This window comes from Mytilus californianus, unplaced genomic scaffold, assembly GCF_021869535.1.
Source record: "Mytilus californianus isolate M0D057914Y unplaced genomic scaffold, xbMytCali1.0.p SCAF_10, whole genome shotgun sequence".
Taxonomy (NCBI): domain Eukaryota; kingdom Metazoa; phylum Mollusca; class Bivalvia; order Mytilida; family Mytilidae; genus Mytilus; species Mytilus californianus.
The window spans coordinates 45,466,094-45,493,724 of NW_026262582.1; the positions used below are offsets into that span (position 1 = coordinate 45,466,094).

A 27,631-nucleotide genomic window follows, 5' to 3' on the forward strand; every position below is an offset into this window, starting at 1 on the left:
ACAAGTTCTTTGTTTTTAGGTCATGAAAAATCCTACTAAGTTTTACACAGACTGCATTCTCTTGGATATTGTATGAAATAAGAAATGTATATCCGATATGAATTTAATGTTGGTATATTGCTACTAACGTGCGGAAAATTTATGAATTCAAAATTAAAATCGTCTCATTGTCTAGGATATCGATTCTGGTACTGAGGTGACTGCTGGAGTTTTATTCGAGGTATATTTATAAAAAAAGGCGGATGCAGTTGGGTTTGTGGTTTCTTTAATCTTTAGTTTGGGACGATATATTAAATAGGATCACATCGGAATGTTTTGATTGTTAATTAAAAGAACATCAGTTGAATATCTGTATGTGAGATTAAATATTCTAGCTCTTTTACAACTGTCTTTTGTGAGCTTTTTTGCATGTGTGATATTCATCCTGGAAGACGGCCACCTTTATCCACATTATAAAGAGTCTACATAGGGGAGACTTTTTGTAACGATATTTATTTGCTTTGCTGTTCGATATATAACCATATTTAGATTATTTCCGTATAGGTTAAGAGATGTTTAAGTGACACAGTGTTGTACAAAGGGGACACTCGCACAGCCCAAAAGCCCATCATGAGCTATTTCAATCTTTGGCATGTGTGGTGTGTCCAACGATCGGCGTCAAATTTTTTCAAATATCTTTTCTTCAAAAACCCGTGATTAAATCAATATACTCCAAAACCTATGAACTTTTTTCTTTCATAACAAGACATATAAGGTTTTTTGCTACATCGATGCTCTCTTGGTCAAGGCAAATACTGTTTCGATGTGATGAAATTTTTGTCCCCGATGGTACCACAAGCCCAGTAGTCGTCACTTTTTGTTGACATCACTTATTGGTATGGTCATTTTAGTGTCTATTAGCACAATTATTCGAGATTTTTTGGATTGCAATGCTCTTCAACTGCGTTTTGATTTGGTCCTTCAGCGTTTAATTCAAGTGCCACTTATGATTCTAATGTAGACAAAACGCACGTGTTGTGTTACAAACTATCGGCATGGTATATTTGTTGAGGTTTTAAAATCATTTGATCGATGCCACTGCTGTTGGACGTAATTCGTTTCAGGGAACTTGTAGTCCGAAATTCTTATTGATATAGTGTATATGTTCACCTGTTCATATACATGTATGGCCTAAGCAATATTTGACACAATGCTTTCGGTGTTTTTGGCTTACAATGCTCTTCGTTTTTATAATTAATTTAAACTACAAATATTTTCACGAGAGCGCCATTGATGAATCTTATGTTGACGAAAAGCACGTCCGGCGTAACAAATTTTAAGCCTCGTATCATTAATGAGTTCTTTTTAGACAGGAGTATCAATTTTAGTAAATTATCTTGTTAGTCTAATTACTCAACATTTCAAACCTTTATACTAGTACTTCCTATTTTGATAACATAGAACCACCTATTATTCCGTATACATGAAAAGGAAATCAGTAGGAGTTTTATATTCAATTAATCGTAAACTAAAATTGAGAAAGTATTACTCCTGCAGCACGAGACTATGACAGATCACAATTTAGTAATCCCACTGACAATGTTAAAACAGAGAACCTCAACATCGTTCAAGACTGAAAAGATATAAACTGTCTAAAAAAAAATCAAAATTTTGTCCTCCATGGAAAGTATTTGAAAGCCAGATCTTGAAAAAAACTTGGTATCCTGTTTTAAAAGGAAATGGGGTGTAAACGGGTAAAATCTAATAAAAATCTCTTGATTCTTATTTGAACAAATGCATGCATTTTGTGGCTATTTGTAATTCTTAATGTGAAAATATTTAGACATAAAAAGGGCAAATAAATCGCCAAAATACTACCCGGAATGATGCCTAAATTATTCTACATCCAAGCCTGAGCGCTCTGCAGAGAATATTTGAAGGTTCCTACTATGTTTTTTCTACCTATACTACAGATAATTAAACTGTCATATATCATTACATCTCGGCTTCTAGTATGTGTCCTACCACTATCTTTTTGGTTTTAAAGTAGATTTTTGACATTTAACAGCTCGCTATTAACTGTTTTTAAAATGTGCTAGGCAAAAATTCAATTATTTTGTTGAAGTGTTATAAACTTTTGGATGTTTCATAGACATTTTAATGGTCCTTACAATTCTATTGACAGTTATGACAATGTGACTCTCTACATTACAGAAATGCCAGATACTATAAAACAAATGTCCAAACACGATAGAGAAGAATTTCTCAAAGCAACAAAATCTGGTACAAAACAACGATATTATATAAGAGTTATGATCGTTGGAGAAAGTTCAGCTGGGAAAACATGCTTATTAAGACGTTTAATGAATAAACCAATAGATGACGTCATCAGCACCGATGGATTGGATATTGAAAGACGGAAATGTCAGGTTGATGTAAAGACTGGTGAATGGCAATTTCCAACAAGTAAATAGTTCCTTACTCATTCATTTCTATATAATATATGATTATTTTTCTGTTCTCTTTCATCAATGCTAAATATTAGTAAATATCTAGTAAATGTGCATATATATATATCTGGATAATCATCGCAAGTGCCAGTTTCAAATTTTAAAAAAGCTAACTTTTCAACCACAGCTTAATTGAAACTAAATTGAAAATATGCTTATGATCAAATTAAGATTATAGAATTATTGGCCATTTAAAAAAAGAGTTATGTTTGTTACTTATAGGGATGTTATCAGGAATGACACATAACTGCGACATTGAAAGATGGTCTGATATCACTAATATTATTGAATTTCAGATTAAAAACCGGAGGTTCTTTGTGAAAAAAACAACACTAAACGAGTTAAAAAAGAGGCGACAGATACCAGAGGGACATTCAAACTCATAAGTCGAAAACAAACTGACAACGCCATGGCTAAAAAAAAAAGAAAAAGACCGACAGACAAAAATTAGTACACAAAACACAAGATATAAAACTAAAGACTGAAAAACACGAACCCCCACCAAAACCTGGGGGTCATATCAGTTGATCTGGGAGGGTTAGCAGATCCTGCTCCACATGTGGCACCCGTCGTGTTGCTCATGTTAGTACAAACCCGGTAATAAGTCTAATTCGGTAGGTAACATTCGTGAAAAGGGGACGAAATTGTAGTTACGACATTAGAAACATATCCGCTATCATCTGTAAAACGGATATTTTGCAACGGTCAAACAAATGTGATGGCGTCCGTAAAATTTACGAAGTGATGATTTCAACTTCACCACTTGGAACTCTTGGTTATTAACAATAATTATTACAATTTGAACAAATTCAAAGGAAATTTACCTAATATACTACACTACAGCACTTAAAACTGATGCTTTCTGTTAATTGAATAGCATCAAGGGTGTCCACGGGGTTGTATTATGAATATTTGAAAGGTAATGTCTAAGAGCGACTGGCCAATTTACTAGGAAAAATCAGTCATTATATTTCCTTAAAGTAAAGGACAATGCCTATTAGAATAATATCTTGTTTATACTTACCGTTCCTGAGCGTCAACAAGATCATTACAGAGAGCACGCTTACCAATAGACACTTCTTGAAAATGTGTATTGATATTCATTATATACAATTATAACAAGTTGAAATTATTGCAAAGTGTCAACTAGAACCGGTTTATCTGTAACCAGTATATACATAGGTAGATATGGTATGATTAAGATTGAGACAACTATACATGACAGTCATGAGTCTTCTCTAGATTATTGACGCACGTTTTGAATCCTATATCATATCGTAGGACATATTTCCCATGCATGCTGTTCTTTGTACATACTGCAGTATCATTAGAATGTATTGTTTATTATACTCATACAACTTTCATTTGTTAACAATTGAATGATGAATACCTCTTTACAAAATAAATACATTGTAGAAATCTGTTCTGAAATTCCTGTTTTTTTTTCTGCTTTATAAATTCGAAGATATACATGTTTATTTCAATTTTTCAGTTTTTGTCATCCATCGTTTTTCCCGTTCTGTACCTGTAATGTGTAAATTCATTATTATTTTTCTAGTTAAAATATATTTTTTCAATCAATCTTAGATATTCATGATTTTTTTGCGATTTTTGTGATCGCACATAGATAATAGTATTGTTAACCCTATACTGATGATATAATTTTATAGTTTTAATTGCTTCTTAATGGGTATCCACAAAAAATAAATTTTGACAATCAACAATCCGAATAAAAAATCACGATAAGAAATCAAAAATTGTTCATAGATTTTTCTTTTTTACCTCGAATTTTATTTTACATGCTACATGTATTTGCTTAACCTAATATTCATATTTTGTAGATGTATAATTAATATAATTCTAGCTTTTTGCAGAAAGAATGGGGTATGGGAAGAGCCTGTGAAATTAAAAAAAATATATAATTTCCCACATTAATTACGTTACAAATGTATCTTTATTTCATTAATGTTCATTTCTTCAACACAGATATTTGCCTCAGTTGAATTGGCATAGTTTATAGCTCAATTGATTTACCAGTATTGAAAAGCGGTATACTACTGTTGCCTTTATTTATCATGACTAGGTGGTGATTAAAAGATATCAGAAAGTTTTAAATCTCTGTCACCTTTGGTAACATATATGTCGTACGGAGACTTATATCTGTCTATTTGAAGACAATATATAAACATTAGAAGAAATAAAAGAATTGCTATTAAAGTAAATATTCACAAAAAACAAAAGGACAATAATGTACTACTTTTGTAAATGTCTTGTTGGCATTTACCCACAATTACTTTACTTGTAGAAAAAATATACCACACAGTAACGTGTAAAATAGTATTATTCTGATGATTTTGTCCTAATATTCAAATGTCTTGTAGTTAAGACCTGTTATATGTGATTTAATCTACTTACAGCCGATGAAGATTCTTATTCGGTTTGGTCTGGTCAAAATGAACAATTTGCAGACTGCGGATTTTGGGATTTTGCTGGTCAGAAGGAATTCTATGCAACACATCAAACCTTCCTTAGTGCAAATGCTGTTTACCTACTAGCTGCAGATATATCGAAAGATTTCTCAAAGAAAACATATCATAACATGCTTGAGGACAAATTCGAAAGCTTAGGAGGTAACTTTTCCATTGTGAAGATACAAAAATCCAAGATACCATATTTACTTCAAACAAATTATCAGAAATCGATTAAAATGCTTTATGATGACTCAAAACCGCAGTTTTGACAAATTTGTGGAAAATTCGAGGGTTCCTAAAAAGGTATAGGAAAAATATGTTTAAATGAATACTCTGTTTCGCAATCATATAGTATATATATATATATATATATATAAAACGTCTGAATAATAGTCAACGATTTTTCCCACGAGGGCGCTGGATCGTTACGAGTAACGATACACGTACACAATAAATAAATTATATAAACGCCTAAAAAGTGTACACAACAACACCAATAACAAAAAAAGGAACTATAAATGTAATTATTTATAAATATTTCGGATAACAGATATCCTTCATCAGTAAATATGATTGTGATGTTGAATGAATCATATATCAGTCTACTTAGATTAAACTATATATATATATATATTAATAACTTTCGAGTCAAATCGTCTTTTGAATGCAAAGTTATATAAAGCATAAATTATTAACTTCATTAACTTAAACAGCATTGTCAAGTAAAATATCAAAAATACCGAACTCCAAGGAAAATTCAAAACGGAAAGTCCATTATCAAATTGCTAAACCAAAAGCTCAAACACATCAAACGAATGGAAAACAACTGTCATACTCCTGACTTGGTACAAACATTTCCATATGTAGAAAATGGTGGATTAAACCTGGTTTTATTGATAACTAAACCTCTCACTTGTGTGACTGTCGCATAAAATTCCATTGTATTGACAATAATGTGTGTACAAAACAACCAGACACAATAGGTAAAAATGTCAAAAATAGGGGTACAGCAGTCAACATTGTATTATAATCTTAATCACTATAAAAGCAAACAAATATGTCAACAAAGAAACACAAATTGGCATTAAGACAAATCACAAGAGCAAAAATGAAAGACTAAAAAAATGACAACAGCACATTAACATTAATAACACAATGGCGGGATATATTAACTGTTTACAAAACTTTACATTTTTGAAATACTAAGGCTTTTCTACCTCAGGATAGATTATCTTAGCTGTATTTGGCAAAACTTTTAGGAATTTTTGGTCCTTAATGCTCTTCAACTTTATTTGGCCTTTTTACCTTTTTTTTTATTCGAGCGTCACTGATGAGTCTTTTGTATACGAAACGCGCGTCTGGCGCAAATACAAAATTTCGATCCTGGTATCTATGATGAGTTTATTTAGTACCGAGCCACGCCAATAGGATATTACCAAAAATGGACTAAACAGTAAAGGTTAATAATCTACATAGATAAATAAAAGAACACTTTAACACGTAATTAAGATGATAAACACCATCAGTACCTAGCATCTATCCTTCAAGACCTTAATGCATTATATGTGTGTTATATTAAGCGAATAATAAGATTATGGTTCCTTGGAAATATGATAAAGAAGTAATATTTCTTAACTAAAGACTCAAATTTAAGTAGGGTTAAAAGACATTCTGAAATGACCCTACGAGAGAACAAATACATAGGAAATGACCCTACTTTTTTTAAAAGCCTTTGAAAATTAGCTCGGTTATTGAGATCAAAAATCCATGGGAGAGTCTTGGTTGTCTTTTATTTTCATATTTTATTTTATTTTATTAATAAAGAACAGAAAATAACTTGAATATTTACAGCAATACAAGATGTAGAAAAACGAAGACCCAACAAAATTGTTGCTAAGTTACATGTTCAAATATACTTAAATGACTTAACTTTCAGAAAATATTCTTGTAAAACAGAACGTTATGTATTTCATCTATAAGTATAACGTCAAGACTTTTGTGCAAATATGTCAGTTCCATTTGAATTTACTAAAATACAAAAACAGATATTTAACAATATGAATCAATAAGCATCTTGCACACACCAACCTTTAGTTGAATTGTAATATTTGCAATGTAAATACAAAACGGGTTGAATTACTAATATGTAATTAAAGTATTTTTACTGAAAAAAATGTGTATCAATGAATTCATGATAATCGTATATCATGTTCTATAAATGTCTACGACTACCTTTCTGGGAAAATTTAAAAGCAGTTCACGCTTTTCTATTTTCTTTAGAAAATAACTGTCTTCATCAATTTCAGAATACATTGACTTTTGGCTTGATAATGTACATTGCTATAGGACAGACGTTCCTAATGCATCAAGCCAATGCAGCGTAGATCTAAATCCACCTGTTATCATAGTTGGCACAGGGATTGACAAAATTCCGTTGGTATGTTTTTTATCTAGTGGACAGCCAACGACTTTTATATAAAATAAGCTGCCATTGTCGGGAACATGGTATAAAGCAGAAAGAATGATTATACTATAGTCAGTAGATGTGTCTAGTAAGATTCAAATGCTATCGTTTGATGAATTAATTTTGACATGGTCGGAAAAGAGATTATTATAAAAAAAAAGAGAGGCGAAGGATACGAAAGGGACATTCAAACCCATATGTCGAAATAAAACTGACAACGTCATGGTTAAAAAAGAAAAAGACAAACAGACAAACAGACAAACAACAGTACACAAATCACAACATATGAAACTAAAGACTGAGCAACACGAACCCCACCAAAAACTGGGGGTTATCTCAGGTGCTCCTGAAAGGTTAGTACATACTGCTCCAAATGTGGCACCCGTGGTGCTTTTCATGTAAGTACAAACCCGGTGATAAATCTCATTCGGTAGATCACATTCAGGGAAAAGGGGACGGAATTGTAGTTACGACAATTGGAACATATTCGTTGTCATCTGTGAAACTGATATTTCATAACGATCTACCAACTAGTGATGGCGTCCGTAAAATTTATGAAGGGACGACATATAAAAGTTGTCACTGTTTTATTCAATCTTGTTTTAAAGACAATTACATGGTTATTTCCAAACAGAACGTTACGACGAACAATAAGTTCCTTTTTGATGGTTATGCGATGTTCTAGGTACTCCTTCTTATCGTTTGTACCTGTCTCAGGTGGTGGAATATTTGTACTTTTTGAGGGTATTTGACCAAAAAAAAATATAAACAAAACAGTAGAATTGTTCTTCAAAATTTAACATTTTTTTGGCATAAGAATGTAGGACGATACATTTTCATATCAGCACACTCAGTAGTTTTAGCTTACTTTCGATAGCTTGCAAATGATAGTTCGTCGACACGGTACTCTCTTTGTGCTCTCATGATACAATGATACAAGTATTTGATATTCTTTCATGTATCTGTTGTCATTCCAATAATGTAAATAACAAGAAGTTGATTTCTGAATCCACTGGTTTAGATAATAACACAAATGTACTTGCCTTTCGAAAGTCAATTTTCAAAATTATGAAATAGGATAACGTCTCTTTTCCTTCAGGGAATTTGAGAATTTGATAGATATTTGATAGCTTTAATAAAAGGATTTAACAACATTCTTGGGCTCGGGAATGCATTAACATATCATGCCTCAAATCATAGTTTGCACTATCAATAAACAGTCATGCAGGCATACTTCGTTTTTTTTTTTTTTATTCCGTTTGAGTTTTGAATAGATACGGTAACAGGAATTTTCACTATCCGACAAATGTTGTTATATTTGGTGTGACACTTAAAATTATTTTGCTGCATTTCGTTATGTCCAATTTGTTTTAGATTATACTCAAATTTCTGAAAGCAAATCTTGCTTACGGATTTTTTTTTTTCATTTTCTTATGGACTTGGATGCAGAAGTCAGAGCTTTTGTAGTTTCTGTTTAATATATTCACAGAATTTGGAGACTAGGGGTGAAATAGAGCATTGTATAGATACTTGATTTTAGTTGTAGACCGTATGCTTTTGTGTCATTACTTAAGTAATTCGATATGAGTAATAATGTTACAGGATAAAAGATAGATCTTTAGTCACCTACACATATGCATACATTTTGAATGAAATTCAAGTATGTTTCACAATGTAACAATGGCATATAATAGAGTCGAAATGCTTGTATAACAATTGATACAAATATTGTCACAATTTGTTTTGTATTTTTTGTATTTTTTTGTATTTTTTGTTTGGATACAGACTATAATGGCTTTATTTTTTCTAGGATGAAAGAGAAGACGGTCAGCAGAATTTCCAAGATCATTTGCGCAAAATTCTATCTTATCATGAGAAACGCAGACACCTTCGGAAAACTCATTTTTTGTCAAATAAATTTCCATCAGATAATGGAGAGGAATTTAAAAAGCTGCGAGAAGAAATTTTTGATAAAGCTAAGACCCTAAAAAATTGGGGTGACAATCTTCCATCGCGATGGATAGTTCTTGAAAAAGTAATTCACAGTAAGATATCTGAGGCCAACTATACTATGTCGTATGCTGAAGCTATAGAATTAGCAGCGAAATGTTCATTTCCAGATCACAATCAGACTACGTCTGAACTCGACTCTTTTCTAAAGTATGAACACGATATTGGTAATATCATATTTTTTGAGGACGTGAAAGATTTTATTGTATTAGATCCCAAATGGCTCGTTGACGTATTTAAATGTTTTGTCTCCAATCAATATGCAAATGAGCTTATAAATATGACAGAATGGTCAGAACTAGAAAATAAAGGCGAATTGTCAAATAACTTAATCGTGAAATTACTAGAAAAAGTTCCGCACCTAAACGTGATGAAACATAAAATATTTGTTTTACAAATTATGGAAAAATTTGACATTATCGTCAAATCAAGAAATGATGAGGCCTCTAAAATCTTGTATATGCCCTGTATGATAAAAACTGCGACACTCAAAGACATTATTAGAGGGATCGGCGCTGAAAAGTGCAAAAAGAAAACATCGTGGTTTATACTGGAGTTTGACTTTTTACCCCCGTCATATTTCAATCATATATTAGTTAGCTTTGTCAAAGAGAAAAGACTTTCGATAAACAAGGATAATCAGCTGTGTATTTTTCGCAATATAGGACTTTTCGACATAAATGACTCACGTACTCGAGTTCTCATGATTTGCCTCTCACAAAATTCTATTGCTATGCAAGTCTTGCAGTGGAATCTTGAACGTCATTGTTACACTGACATTAAAAGCAAACTAATAGATCTTGTTCGTTCAATGCGACTACGGTATCGCATAAATATTACTTATACGAAGACATTCAAGTGTTCTAAGGGAAATTGCTTTTCGAACGAGGGGAAAGTTGAATTTGATACCTTACTAGCAGAGAGTCAATACCGCTGTACAGAACATAAGCATACACATCCATGCAAAGATATCATGAAAAGTTGGTTGACGGTATGTTGACAAAATATCGATAACCCTAATTTATTTATAATGTCTTCTTTTCATAATGAAATAAGTATTACAATTAAATTTTAATTAAAGGATATGTCTGGTGATTGTCAATGAAAGAGCATCACCATAACTAACAATGTTGCAACCCTATCTTCTTCTAAAATATAACAACTTATGAGTTTTTTTTTGTTCCATACTCGACCAGCTCAAACGATACACTTGGCAACCTTCTATTTTTACTTCTGCTGTGGTTCTTGATAATGTGTATCGGTTGAACAAAAAATATATCTCGTAGTGTTTACCATGTCTGGAATTAAGTTAGGTCCTAAATTTAGCGTAATGGCATGCTAGAAACACTTGAACTATTTGCATAATTTGACAACGGACGTATCAGATTTTCTATATATTTTTTTTTATTTATTTTGATAAAGCTAGGAAAATAAAATTCTTCAGAAAGTAATCTTTAACCCTTTTACTAGAAGTTCACAAAGTCAACTTAAACGGTAGGATCAGAAGTTACCATGCATATATTGGCAATAATCGTTCCCAACTCGAAGTACGTATTTCATTTTATTGGAAAATGTCTATCAGAGTTTTATTGTACACAGCAAATGTGAATGGTTACTACTACTCAGGAGACAAAACTCTTTGAAAAAAAAACGATATTCCCAAATGTGAAATAAAATGAATATACTTCTTCAAATTTGTTTCGTATAAATAATAAGGTATATTTCAAAATGTTTCTTTGATTATCAATTTGACATTTAATAAAATACCATTATCAATAATGATTCATGTATCCTTGGGGTTTTGACGCAGTCTTTGATGGCTCTTCTTGTTAACATTGGTGATCATAACACTTCTAGAATTCATTCAAGAAACTGGAAGCCATATATTTTTACTTTGAATAGGCACGAAATACATGGTAAACTTGGCTTTCGATGATGACGATTGCATTTGATATCGGTACAAAACGCAAATTGATCCTAGTTTAAAGAACTTTTCTATGGGCAATGTAGTTTCTACCTATAAGACCTAAGTATAAGCCCAATGGCATGCTAACTTTTCGAATAGTCCGATATTCATATATTTTGAAAAAAGATCATGCAATGAACATATTTTCTATACTGTCCAATGTCTATACATGTATTTAGGCATGATTATGGATGACTGTTTAACATGTATTGGCTAAATAAAATGCATATTCGGGATGAGAAAATATTGATGTGATATTAGTAGTACTAGACTGATATCCTGTGCCAGATCACAAAGGAACAGTCTGCAGGAAGACATGTTACCCTTACCAAACATACTATTCATTGATCTTTGGTATTCGAAAAAGAAAATACGTTGACTTCAAATTAGAAGAAACATGAATTTAGACTATAATACAACATCTATGAAAAAAAAATTTACACATCATTTCACCACTTCTTTCCATTTATGTAAACAATATCCGCAGGCATACACACTTCCCACACTTCCCACACATTGGAAAATATTCAGAGTGAACGAAAATCAAAGGACTATAACTTTATTCCTAGACTTAATTAAATACAGAATGGCCATTTTTATATTTGAATTTTTGGTGTTCAATTTTGTTTAAGTTGAACAATTTCAACTAACAAGTTTTGGGTAAACAAAAATAGTGCAAAACATTTGCCTTTTAAATGCCCGAATACAACATGTATCAACTATTGAAAGGAAAACAAAATAGAAAACTCCTTTATTGTTTCAAATATGCATCAATTATTCTAAAGACAAAGTTTGTATGAACTTGTGCTTGAAATAAGAGGTTTTTGAATGAAGGGAGTCTTATATATAACTATCTTCCACCAATTTCGAATTTGTGATGTTTTTGTTATAAATAACCCTTCCATATATATATAGTTTATGTGCTTTCAATGGAAAGAAAAGTATCAAATATCATATTACAGGAGTATATAATTATTATGTTGTTGGGCCATGTAGAAAACTTGCATGTATTTCTAGTTTCAACAGGCATACAACTGTATACTTGAACAAATATCTATCCTACAGAAGAAAATGTGGTTAGTAGATGAAATGACACAGGTTCATGTACATGTACACTACTTTTATAAACTACTTTTTATACAGATTTATTTCAATTTAACTGATGACCATTTATGTACAAATCTCGTCACATATATTCTGAAGGCAAGGAGAATATAGAATATAAATATTCTGGTAATGGTAAGAACTGAACATAAATAACCTTGCACAAAACAGGACGAAAATGAATAATTTGCCTAACAAAATTGAAGATATAAAATTGTAGAAAAATGAAAATAAAATAACGCGCAGTAAAGCGACACCCGCAAATGTAGTTTCGCAAAAGGGGAAAATGAATATTTATTTAGAAAAGCTTTACTCCTGCCACCCCCCCCCCCCCTCTACCCTTCCTTCCCCTCCCCCTCCCCCACCCCCCCCCCCCCCAAAAAAAAAGAAAATACAAACATTTTCAGTGATAATTACAGGAATTTTGAAAGGAGAACTAAACACTTATTTCACAAATTTGTGAAAGGCCCAGCCTGGCATATTTTGGGGAATGTGCATTTGTCAATACGGAACGTATAGGCACAATTTTGTAAGTTTGGTTGGGGTCATGGGATTTTTCATTTTCTCGTGACATTAATTTTTTCTTCTTACTTTACTGCATGTTTATTAAGAAAAACTTTTTTTTTTTCAATGTTAAACACAAGAACAAGAGTTTCTTTTAAACTCAATGACATATTTTTTTAAACAATGATTGAAATAAAACAATTTTTTTCAGCTCAAAGACAACCAGTCTAAATTAAATATTTTTTCCCAAAAAAATTGAAATAAACAATTTGATTTTGTAAAATCCAACCACAAAATATGAATGCTCTGCGCCCAAGTCATCAGCTTTCATAATCATTATTATAAAATCATTTAGTTGAGACAGAGACATATTATATAAAAAAAAACTGATGTAACCACCTATTAGATTTATATATTATTCTATTCTGATATGAAGAAAGGAAACTCAACATAATTGATATGTTATCCAGAGTTTTAGAAAAAGAGGACCAAATACAAATAAATAACAATATAAGATTAAAGTAAAATATAGCCTCAAAATGTTTTATAGTTGTTCGTAAATTTCTAAATTTTACGAAACTATTCTGCAGAACCTATGTTTCTGAAGCAACAGGAGGAAAAGCAGATTGGACCAATTACAATTTGTTTATATTTGATTCCTCTCTTCATTTTAACACATAAAATTCATTACACATTATTAGATTTGCTTTTGTGTATCTTTTGGACACACTTGCCTGCTTTGGCTCTGAAAACTATCTGCATAAACGATAAAAAAAATATCGTAAGGTGTAGAGTCATCTGCAATCAAAATGACGAATTTTTCATACAGCAAGACGGAATACATTGCGCTCCTTTTTTGCAAATATCTTGTACTATATATCTTTGTCTGATAATAGGGAAAATAGATTTTGTATTTGTGTTTGTATATTTTTAGAGTGTCCATATTTCTTTTTTTAATTGGAAATCATGCACCGAAATAGCAATATTTGTTTGTTTGATTTTTTTAGAGCATTTTCGGGAAATTCAGTAGATTTAAGCCATCGCGATAGACATCGTTTTAAGCACTTATTGGAAAAAAAAATCCCTATTTATATACGTCAGCAAAATGGTCAGAAGGAATTCCTTGAAAAGAATCAAATAGAATTTTATCTGCATACTTTACTTCTCTTGTAACAAAGTAAAACTTGGAATAGTAACATCTTTGCTGACTGATAACAAATAAAATGCTGCGCTTCTGTACTTAAAAGATTTGTATTATTCCGTGGCTCTATTTAAATTTAATGGAATGAAACTAAGATTCCGTAATCTTTAAGGGTTCACCATATGACATAGCAGAGTTCAATCCGTCAAAAAGATTAATCCGTCCGATCAGTCTAGTCAGTCAAAGATTCTCACTTTTAAGATTGAAGGATTTGGGACTTAAGTTTGACGAGAACTTAAATAATCGTTAAAATAGTAACGCCCTAAGTCGCAAGTACTATTTTAGGTGTATAATCCAGCTGTTTTTGGGCAAACTATGTTCAAATAATCAAGATTGTACATGTTGTATCCATGGAAATACTGCCGTACTTGAAATTTATAACAAGTGTTCATGTCAGCCTTTTGAAGTTTTGATCGGAATATATTCATTTTAATTGTGTTAGTTATAGAGTCAAAAGAGAGGCGAATGTCTCAAAGCAAAGGGGTATTTACACTCATACGTAAACAAAAATGACAATGCTATGCCCATAACGAAAAACTACCAAACAAGAAATAACAGTACACAAAACACTACCTAGAAAACTAAAGCCTGAGCCACACGAACCCGGAGGGGATCTTAATGTTTTGAATACAAATCTTGTCATTTGTATTTTATTTTAAAAAAAATTATATCTTCAAAAAAATTGAGAATGGAAGCGGGGGATGTGTCAAAGAGACAACAACCTGACCAAATAGCAAAAAACAGTCCAATGCCACCGATAGGACTTCAACAAACGAGAAAATCCCGCAACCAGAAGCGGGCTTCAGCTTGCCCCTAAACATGAATGTGTACTAGTTCAGTGAAAATGGACGACACACTAAACTCTGAAACATATAAATGAATCAAAATATATAAAATACACAAGATTAACAAAGGCAAAAGGCTCCTGACTTGGGACAGGCGAATAAATGCGGCGGGGTTTAAGATGTTTGTGAGATCTCAACCCTCCCCCTATACCTCTAGAAAATGTAGAATAAACAAACACACAGCAATACGTACAGTAAAACTCATTTAAAAAGAAGTCCGAATCCGATGTTAAAATAAGTAACAGAAAAACTAACAGTTTTTAAACAAAAAATCGTTTAATTACTCAAAAGGACATACATGTACATATACACTGTCAAATTCATGTTCAACGAATCGACTCAAAATCTCATATTTTATTTATAACATACAAAAACGTCTATCTAAATTACAAAACGTCCTACAGAAATAATTTACCATACATGGACTCGTTATAATGTATCAACGTTTCGGGTGTAATTTAGAATAGATGCCACCTAATTAACAAACGAGATAATCTCCAAAGAAGTCCTTTGGTCCTATGACCTGATGTAAACATAACTGAATAGGCAAACACGTGCACACGTGAAATGACGATTTTTCTAGGTCTGTTTGATTTCATTTCATATAATTTTTAAATAAATAAATCATCTTTTTACCTATATTTGAATGATTTTTATCAGTAAAATCAGTCAATGAAAGGACATTCCCACAGGCTGCTTTGTTTCGCTTTCAATGTTGATATTCTTTTCTTTTAAATAATCAAATATGCCTACTCTATGCGTAGCCCATCCAACAAAAAGCTTGCATTCAAGTTTGCATTAATACGGATTCAAATGAGTTGAATTATTGACTTACAAGCCAATACCACATCATCAGTATTTTTGAGCTTATTTTGACAAATTCAACCAAAACTATTTCACAATATTGCTATTAAAAATGTTTCAAACAAAACAAAATCATATTTTGGTTTTTTTGTCAACTTTGCAGCAAATGGCTCGTCAATCATGTTCAGTAAACTATATTAAATTATAAATGTATGCGCTTCAATTTTTAAGTCTTTAACGATAGATATCCGTTAATGCTATTTTCATTATTTGCTTTGTTGATTAATAATCGACTTGATTAAGCAGATGGCACCCTGTAAAATTCAAAAAAGAGAAAATTAATAGTTGTTGAAGTAAATATCATCATCACTTACTTCTTTGTACATGTTTGCAGATATTATTACCCAATAGCTAGATTTGTCTATGTATTGCATATCTGTTCGTTACAAGAAATTAAATTAATTTCTGTTCTTAAATTAATTTCTGTTCTCCATACGAAAAACCAAAGAAACATGTCTGGTCAGTGGTTTTAGTGAAAGTTAACTGTGTTCTGCATAAACTGTGACACAATATGTCTGGTAAACTGGATATTGATATAAATATTCTTGGAAATACTTTAGGTCACTCTAAATTGATTAATAGTTCCTCGGGAAATATAACATAAAGACACGATTTCCAGCAGAGCAAATTTTGCATACATAAATGTCTGTTCAGCTGTGTGAATACACAGGAAAGCCATATTTGGGCACATTGCCTCAATGATACATTATTTATTGAAAAAGATATGCACGGTAAAGATGGCTCGATTGTAAGTGCCAGTACAAGTAAAGGACAGTGCTGTTATTACATTTAAATTTCATATTATAAATCTTCAATTTTACTTATGAAAAATATACATTTGTATATAAAACACTTTACAACAAAAAACCCGCCTAGACCTATATATGATCACATGTCGAACCCGTCGTGTTGCTCAAAGAACATATAAATTTGATTAATCTTATTTTATGGTAAATCATATTCGAGGAAAAGAGGTCGAGATTGTGGCCCCGACAACTTCAAATATATCCGTCATCATAAGTGACATAGAAATTTCATCAAAGCCAACCACTTAAAATTGTCAAAGTAAATACTTGTAACTTACCACTAGGAACCCTTTGTTGAATGTCATCATTGTACGTAGCATTTATGTATAAAGAAAAGGAAACTCTAAAGTATCGTATCATTTATGGGATAAAGAAAATGAAGAACTTCAAGAGATACAGAAAGGTGTATTTCCTTCAACCACAAAAAAATCAATTATATTCTGAACAATATATGAAACTATAATGTACACTACCCATGCTTCTGTAAAAAAAATCAATGTGTTAGATCGGTTAAGAAATAAGTAAACATCAAAAGCATAGATGATCGATAATCAAAAGATTTTTTACACATTGGCATCATTAATGCATAAATAAATCAAAACTATATTGATATGTCATAATTGTTGAGAACTATCTTTCCTCCCCCCCCCTGCCCCTCCCCCCCCCCTCCCCCCCCCCCTCCCCCCCGGTTTTGCGTTTGTGTTTGTGTTGCTAAATCTTTAGTATTCAATGTAGTATTTTGTAGATTTTTTCATGTTTTCGTTGTTTTCGTTATTTTGGGGGATTTTTTTGCCATGGCGTTGTTAGTTTTTTTTTCAACTTTTGAGTTTTGAATGTCTATTTTTTTTTTAAATTCATGGGATTACTCTGAATATCCAATTGTTTGTCACATATCAATCCAACTGAAAGACTCATATTTCAATCATCTATTTCGTTTTGTTCACAGAACAAAGAAATTGAAGAAGAACATGGTAAGTAGAATTGTGCAATGAGATAGGAACATTTTCTTTTCATAATGTTTGTTGTTTCATTTTTCTAATTTTAGGTAAATTTACATTCGGTTCATTTCGATTTACTTTATATCGATACATAATACTTTCCATTTCTCCACTATGTTTTAAATATTGGTACATTAAAAGGCCCTTACAATATTTATTTATTATGCATTGATGTTCATTTTTATAACAGTCATTCTGTTTAACATATTATCAAGAACATAATGATTGAATGCGAATTCGACATAATCTTAACGAGTTTATTTTACCTTGAGAAGTCAATATATTCAAACAGTTATGACGTTACCGATGGGTGCAGTCCTAACCTGTACAGCAAGTTAACTTGCTAACCAATCATTTTGACTGGTCAAAGTTTACCTGCGACAGGATTTAAGACTGCTCTGACCAGTCCTATGACCACAATCAAGTGAACTTGAAAAGCGGACTTGGTCCTAGGACTGTTTTTATGACTGCCGAAAAAAATTACTTTAAACAGGTCCGCTACCATTAAAAGTTACTGCAATAAGTTACCTTCGATTTTGACAACTCCGATTGAACCAGACCTGACCCCAAGTTATCTTTTTGCTGGTCTGCTCAACACTAAGTTAACTCGTGACAAGGACCGCACTAAATCGATTGATAAAATATGTTTAAATGTCTTTGAGTCTTTCTATAAACAATTATAGATTAAATACATTTGTAAATAAAGTAGGCATAAAACGTTGCGTGTTTTACAAATATCACCGTGATCTGACTTTTTATCAATCGAAAACGATATTGGTTATAATACTAACGTGCATTGAATATATATTTCAATAAACATCAAATTCTTCAAGTAATGTATATAAAATGTTTTAAGTTTTGATCAGTTTTAGAATGTAGCATTAATCTTAAAAACTCGGTTATCAAATAGAATCGATTAACAATGGCAATAACGCATAGTGCATAGATTGTATGAAATATTCACTATAAATGACAGCAATATTGGTGTACAGTTACTAATATTTAAGGTTGGCTCTATTTCAGAGTTCCCACATACTACTGCTTCTATTTCTGAATCAATTTATAGTGACTGCATGTCTCCTTTTTATTCGAATACTGACTCGTCACAAAAAAAATCAGCATGTTTGATATCTCAAGTTGGCTCGTATAACAAACATATTTGACCGCTTTTACCAACACTGACTATATTTGCACTTTATGTAAATGTATATAGCTGCATAATAAATCAATTTTTTTTTGTCAGGACAGATTGTATAATATAAATGACAGCAATATTGCAACACAATGACAACAAACTTTTGTCGTCATCAATTCAAAGTACCAGCATATCCTCTTTTTATTTTAAAATATTGAATCGTCACAAAAAGTCAGTAGTTTTGATATCCCACGTTGGCTCGTATAACAAAATTATTTGACTGCATCAACCAAAACTGACCATATTTGCACTTTATTATGAAAATTTCTTAAGCCGCATAATTGATAATAAATCGTATTTTTCTCAATTCAAGACGGATTCTATGATACAAATGACAGCAATATTGGAACACAATGACTGCAAAATTTTGTCCTGATCAATTTAGAGTGCAAGCATGTCCTCTTTTCATTCAAAATATTGACCCGTCACAAAAAATCAGTAGTTTTAATATCTAAGGCTGGCTCGTATAACAAAAATATTTGACCGCATCAAACAAAACTGACCGTGTATGCACTTTATCATCAAAATTTATATAGCCGCATAACTAATCGGTATTTTTTTTTAAATCAGGACGGATTATATTATACAAATGAAAGCAATATTGGAATACAATGACTACATAATTTTGTCCTTATCAATTTACAGTGCCAGCATGTCCTCTTTTTATTCAAAATATTGACTCGTCACAAAAAAATCAGCAGTTTTGATACCTCAAACTGGCTCGTATAACAAAAATATTTGACCGCATCAACCAAAACTGACAAGATTTGCACTTTATAACCAGAGTTCATATAGCCGTATAATAAATCAGTATTTTTTTTATGTGAGGATGGATTGTATAATACAAATAACAGCATGACTACAAAATTTTGTCCTGATCAATTAAGAGTGCAAGCATGTCCTCTTTTTATTCAAAATATTGACTCGTCACAAAAAATCAGCAGTTTTGATATCTCAAACTGGCTCGTATAACAAAATTATTTGACCGCATCAACCAAAACTGACAAGATTTGCACTTTATAACCAGAGTTTATATAGCCGTATAATAAATCAGTATTTTTTTTTTAAGTCAGGATGGATTGTAGAGTACAAATGACAGCATGACTACACAATTTTGTCCTGATCAATTTAGAGTGCAAGCATGTCCTCTTTTTATTCAAAATATTGACTCGTCACAAAAAATCAGCAGTTTTGATATCTCAAACTGGCTCGTATAACAAAATTATTTGACCGCATCAACCAAAACTGACAAGATTTGCACTTTATAACCAGAGTTTATATAGCCGTATAATAAATCAGTATTTTTTTTTTAAGTCAGGATGGATTGTATAATACAAATAACAGCATGACTACAAAATTTTGTCCTGATCAATTAAGAGTGCAAGCATGTCCTCTTTTTATTCAAAATATTGACTCGTCACAAAAAATCAGCAGTTTTGATATCTCAAACTGGCTCGTATAACAAAATTATTTGACCGCATCAACCAAAACTGACAAGATTTGCACTTTATAACCAGAGTTTATATAGCCGTATAATAAATCAGTATTTTTTTCTTAAGTCAGGATGGATTGTAGAGTACAAATGACAGCATGACTACACAATTTTGTCCTGATCAATTTAGAGTGCAAGCATGTCCTCTTTTTATTCAAAATATTGACTCGTCACAAAAAATCAGCAGTTTTGATATCTCAAACTGGCTCGTATAACAAAAATATTTGACCGCATCAACCAAAACTGACAAGATTTGCACTTTATAACCAGAGTTTATATAGCCGTATAATAAATCAGTATTTTTTTTTAATGTCAGGTTGGATTGTACAGTACAAATGACAGCATGACTACACAATTTTGTCCTGATCAATTTAGAGTGCAAGCATGTCCTCTTTTTATTCAAAATATTGACTCGTCACAAAAAAATCAGTAGTATTATTATCTAAGGCTGGCTCGTCTAACAAAAATATTTGGCCGCACCAACCAAAACTGACCATGTTTGCACTTTATCATAAACATTTAAAACAAAAGATCAGTAGTTTTCATATCCCAGGTTGGCTCGTATAACAAAATTATTTGACCGGATCAACCAAAACTGATCATATTTGCACTTTATTATGAAAATTTCCTTAGCTGCATAATTGATAATAAATCGTAATTTTGTTAACTCAGGGCGGATTCTATAATACAAATGACAGCAAAATTGGATCACAATGACTACAAAATGTTGTCCTGATCAATTTAGAGTGGAAGCATGTCCTCTTTTAATCAAAATATTGACTCATCACAACAAATCAGTAGTTTTAATATCTAATGCTGGCTCGTATAACAAAAATATTTGACTGCATCAAAAACTGACCATATTTGCACTTTATCATAAAATTTATATAGCCGCATAATAAATCATAATTTTTTCAACTCAGGACGGATTGTATAATACAAATGAAATCAATATTGGAACACAATGACTACATTAGTTTGTCCTTATCAATTTAGAGTGCCAGCATGTCCTCTTTTTATTCAAACTATTAACTCGTCACAAAAAATCTGCAGTTTTGATATCTTAATATCGCTCGTATAAAAAAAAATTCTGACCTCATCAACCAAAACTGACAATATTTCCACTTTAACATAAGAATTTATATAGCCGCATATTGAATCAGTATTTTATTTTAAATCAGGACGGATAGTATAATACAAATGAAAACAATATTGGAACACAATGATACATATTTTTGTCTTTATCAATTTAGATGGCCAGCATGTCCTCTTTTTATTCCAAATATTGACTCGTCACAAAAATCAGCAGTTTTGATATCTGAAAACTGACAATAGTTGCACTTTATTATGTAACTTTATATAGCCACATACTACATTTTGTAAATGAGTAAATCATACACTTAGGATGGATTGTAAAATACAAATGACAGCAATATTGGAACACAATGACTTCAAAATGTTGTCGCCATCACAAAAAATCAGCAGTTTTGATATCTCAAAACTGACGATATGCACTTTATCATAAAAAAATTATATAGCCGCATAATAAATCAGTATTTATTTAACTCAGGATAGATTCTATAATACAAATTACAGCAATATATCAATACAATGACTACAAAATTTTGTCACAATGAATATTAAAGTGCCAGCATGTCCTCTTTTTATTCCAAATATTGACTCGTCACAAAAATCAGTAGTTTTAATATCTCAGGCTGGCTCGTATAACAAAATTATTTTACCGCATCAAACAAAACTGACAATATTTGCACTTTATTATGAACATTTATTTAGCCGCATAATAGATAATAAATCAGTATTTTTTTTAAACTCAAGATGGATTGTATAATACAAATGACAGCAATATTGGAACACAATGACTACTAATTTTTGTCCTTAACAATTAAGATTGCCAGCATGTCATCTTTTTTTTTTTAAATATTGACTCGTCACAAAAAATCAGTAGTTTTGATATTTCAGGCTGGATCGTATAACAAAAATATTTTACCGCATCAACCAAAACTGACCATATTTATGTATACCCGCATAATAAATCAGTAATATTTTTAATGCAGTGCGGATTGTATAATACAAATGAAAGAAATTTTTGAACAAAATGACTACATAATGTTGTCCTTATCAACACTAGTAACTGTTTTTTTCTACTGAAACGGTCATTTTAAACTGAACAACTCTTAAATGCCTGAATTTACCGCAAAGAAAAATGTCAAGACCTTTTTCAGTTTTCCAGTACATGTTCAGTACACTGATTACCTTGAGCGATTAAGTACCGATCAGTACTGGTTCAGGTAATTAAGACAAAAACGCTTTGCGTTCGAATCAGAAGAAGTAAGTGCGTTTTAGATCATGTCAGTTCATCGATAGAATTGTTGTCCAGTAGTGTTCAGTGCCTCAAAATATTATACGGATTGCTTCCCTTTGGTAAGCAGAGAGTGAATAAAAGGAAATCGAAATAAAAAAAATAATTGATGAATAATTAAATAAACACATATACTTTTTTCATTAGAGACATAAAAGGCAACTGTATTGTATACATGTTTTTCTTTTATCATGTGTTTCGTTTTTATGAATTTATAAAAAATGATAACTGTTATAATATTCTTCTATAACCAAATGAAAAATATAATTTCTTTTAATATTGTTACGCAATATATATATTTTGAAGACTGTATATTGAATTCGGTAGCTCCTTCGTATAAATGTTAGAATGGAGTAGAATCCCGATATCTTCCGAAAATATCCACGCTATGATTTCGCGCCATTTGTCATTTGATAATCATTTGCAGTGTCTGATTTAAGTAACGTAAGTACATTGTTTGATGCTGTTTTGACAGTTTTGATGCATTGACAAACATTCCTACCTGTACATGAGTGTATGTTTGAATTGTGAAATAACTCCTTGAATGATAATTAAATGTTGATACCGACGATCAGACCAAGCATTTTCATAAAAAGGGGGGTTTGGTTTTACAGCTTTTCATTGAAATCCTTGATCTTCGACGTTTACATTTAAAACAAAATAAATGAACAGCTGATCATTTCAAGCATTAATAGTATGAAATTTAGTCTCAGCATCAAAATAATCGGGGAGAGAGCTCAGCGGGGGTGTTTTATCAGAGGGGATGGACAGGGGAACCCTGATTTTCACTTCCCTGTCCCCCACTTCCTTCTCCAAACTCCTACTTCCCTCCCGTCACTCCAAAATAAAAATCTGTCTAGATTTTTCCCAATTTTACTGTCCCTCTTGCAAGGGTCCCGCCTCTGACTCCTGTTTCCATGACTGACTCCCACTTCCCGTCCCTCCTTTCAAGCTGAATCTGAATATAATTTTACAATATTAAAGAACTTAACAGGTGCCCTTTTCTACTCGGGATGTATTGACATATACATGTATAACCCATTCATAGTGCCCGATTAAAATCAGAGACATGTATATATGTCCCAATGTTGCATTTAAAATCTTAGATAACAATACGCCAATTAGTAATGTTGAAATTCAAATGTCTATTCATCTAAAATAAACACTTCTTTCTGAACAATAAAAGTATCCTCCTCCTCCTCATTTATAAATTAAATATCTACATGATCTACATGTATTATAAATTCCAAATAGTTTGACACACTATTTGACATATCATTTGAAATGTATACATGTGTCATGTGTATAGCAAGTTTTCTGATATTTCAAAAGTACTATGCCTTTCAACTTCAAAGTAAATAAATCATTGATTTTGGGCCAAACTTTTAATGAATAAAAGTAGATGTACATGATGTAGGGTACATATAAATGAGATATCAAGCAAACGAGAAAAATTACCAAGAGGGCAAGCTCAAACTTCAACAACTGACAGATCTTAATACAAACAGATCTAAATATACACGTATGTTGTAAATACAATTATTGGCAATCATACCACATCATCTCATTTCTGTAAAGGTGTGTTTTAAACACAAAAAAACTTCAAATAACAAGATTTAACATATTACTACGTGTAGTGAGGTTCCTACCTTTGGACAGGTACATTAACTTGGATGTAGAGTTATCTCATTGGAACTTATACCACATCTTCTTATATCTATCTATTTTGTAGATCTCAACCTTTTTAATCTAGTAATTGATTAACAGTACATGCATAACAGAAAATAGAATAAATATTAGAACAGGAACAGCACTTTACTCTTGTCTGTTTAAGGTTTTGCTACAAAGCATTTTTGGTGCCAAAAAATATCCTGTCCTACACCATTTTGTGCACATTTTTCTGTTGTTAATCATAATTGCCCGCAAATAGACATCTATATTAAAATTACCATCCCAAAGCAGAATAAAAAGAACAATTTTTACATTCAGGGAATTTTCCTTTATACCTACCCTATATATAAACAAAATAACATTGAAAGACTTGTTTGGGTTTTAGTTTTGCCTAGAATTTTATTTTTTTGTAAATGAAACTACTGTAACAATTTACAATTGCTGTGTTATCATATGGTTATCTTCAATGCTTAGCCTCTATAGCAAAACTATATATATAATGCTTTTCATGACCTTGTGTACCTATTTTTATCTTTATGAAATAATTGTTGTCAATATACAGCTTTCTAAATTTGCGTGGGAAAACGACCAACAATTTTACACAGAAGAAGAAAAGACTATATAATTTATTGAAGAATTATGGGTCACTATTATGTTCCATATATGTCACAATGTATGTTCTTGAAATTTATGAATATCCTTTGTATTTTACATCATTCTGTTGACTACACAGTAAATGATTCTATATATGTTCTTGAAATTTATGAATATCCTTTGTATTTTACATCATTCTATTGACTACACAGTAAATGATCTCTCATAATCTACATGTTTCATGTCTGGGACTTTTAAATTATTCTGAACTTAATAGTGGGTTTTGTTATGCTTTGTTGGAGGCTGTATGCATGGTGACCTTTCATCCAAGTCATTTAGCATGTTTAGTCTGTATATACATTTATCGTCTCCGGAAGCGTACGGTAGTCTCATTGGAGATCATAAAACACTCTTTATTTTTATATAGTGCACCCATGATCAATTAAATGATAATTCATTACATACAGTAAGGTACATGTACAAAATGTATATTGGTTGATGTCATTTTGGTATATCACATGTACCCATATACTTTCTATTTGATATTGGACTATGTGAAGAATAAATATCATTCCCTAAATGATTTAGTAACAGAAAAAATGGACATGAAGTCTACAAATATTAAGACCAATAAGAAATACTAATACGACATTACACCAACCTGTATGAGGGTGTGGATGAGGTTTACAGAATAGAGAATAATGGGCAAAAAAAATAAAGAATAGAGAAAATGGGCAAAAAAAAAAAAAGAAAGAGAATAACATGAATAATTGGGTGCTAAACTATGAAGAATAAGTGCAAAAATTAAAGAATTGGGTAAAATATACTGATTACAGAAAAGAACGATGTCCAGAATACAGTTATCAAGTAATTACAGAATAGCCATTATTTTTTAATGATAAAGAAAAATGAGCGAAAAAATTAAAGAATACAGAAATGAAGGACCCCGCATCAATACCCTCCTGCATTACATCCCAGTTTTTGGTGGGGTTCGTGTTGCTCAGTCTTAGTTTTCTATGTTTTGTTTTGTGTACTATTGTTTGTCGGTTGGTCTTTTTCTTTTTTAGCCACGGCGTTGTCAGTTTATTTTCGACTTATGAGTTTGAATGTCCCTCTGGTATCTTTCGCCTCTCTTTTAGCATATTTAGTATGTTTAGTAAAAAAGAAGAAAAAATAAGAAACTGGAATTTTTGTTTTATATTTACCTTATTACAAATGTATTATGGTAGCCTTAAAACTGTCAAATCAACTCTCAGAAATTCACAGATTTTTTTCTCTCTCCCAAACCTTCAATTGAAGTAAAATGCAACTTTTAAGATTTGAAAAACCGACAGTTCAACCAATTGTGATGTTATGATTTTTTTAACAAGACAACCCCTGTATTTCAATGGTGTGTGTTGGTTCATTGCTGTTGTATTTGTTCTTCTTAAATTGTATTATAGATTTACAGGCCATTAGTTTTATCATTTACAAAATGTAGGTTGTTTTACATTTTTCATGTCAGGAATTTTATAGGTGACTACAATGTATACATTTGATATGGTTTTTTTTTATTGTTGAAGGCCAAACAGTGACCCATAATTGCTTATATTTTTGTCATTTGAACTCTTGTGTATAGTTGTCTCATTGCCAATCATACTATAACTCTTTTTGTGGCATGCCACATCTCCTTATTTTTATTTAAGTTTATTAGAAAATAAATCATGGCATTGGTTTTCTCTTTTGAATATTCAGAATTGATCATGCTGGGCCTTTAATTCTCACTATACCCAATGTGTTCTGCATATTGTTGATTATAGCACAGTGCCTATAGCTATTAACAAATTGTCCTTTGGTCACGGGTGAATAGTTTCTCATGACAATCATACAACATATCTATTTTATCTATTGTATCCATTCATAAAATTCATATTTGTCTAGAAAGTAATCTAGTTTGTGTCTGTGTTAGAATTAATTAAGAAATACATTTGCTGCTAAAAAATATTTTTATACAATAATACAGGTACAAAATATATAATATATTTACTGAATATGAATTAATGACCATGAAATTTGAAATTAGAATATGTAACAATCAGGGAGTCAACATTGCATTTGTAATAATCAGAAATTAGAATGTACATACCATAGGTAATAAACAGATGTCGATAAAACAGTTAATTGCCTGCAGGGGTGAATTTCTAAATGTCATGGGTATTGCAGATGACTTCGATGATTTTCACAAATGTATAACTGCCCGCTTGTTTTGAACATGTTCAAGTGATATTTGGGGATATTCAAAACGATTTATAAAGGAAGAAATATGAAGCAACATGATGTACTTTTAATCTGGTATTTTGTAAAAGAAATATAGTTTTATAAAGATTATTTGGGTATTTAGTTATACACCTAAACATTGGTAATAATTGCAAAGCATTAATTAACACAATTAAAATGAGTAAGAAGATCAAACACAAATGTAAAAAGAAACTCAGGGGTTACTGCTCAATTTTACAAGGAATGATAGCTATTTTAGTTGGTTGACTTGAGGCAAAATTTTTACTATAACCGAGAGGGCAGTCGGATTTGGGGGTGGGG

General features: G+C 31.5%; 1 protein-coding gene across 1 annotated transcript in view; it reads left to right on the plus strand.

The window, feature by feature from the left end:
- LOC127718225 (uncharacterized) overlaps nucleotides 1-27,631 on the plus strand; it is a 92,493-nt gene that overhangs the window by 27,294 nt on the left and 37,568 nt on the right. The window contains exons 12-16 of the mRNA XM_052224205.1: nucleotides 2,194-2,445; nucleotides 4,907-5,119; nucleotides 7,267-7,397; nucleotides 9,235-10,425; nucleotides 17,671-17,695. Of these exons, the coding sequence (XP_052080165.1) occupies nucleotides 2,194-2,445; nucleotides 4,907-5,119; nucleotides 7,267-7,397; nucleotides 9,235-10,425; nucleotides 17,671-17,695 (1,812 nt within the window). The remainder of the gene's footprint in view (nucleotides 1-2,193; nucleotides 2,446-4,906; nucleotides 5,120-7,266; nucleotides 7,398-9,234; nucleotides 10,426-17,670; nucleotides 17,696-27,631) is intronic.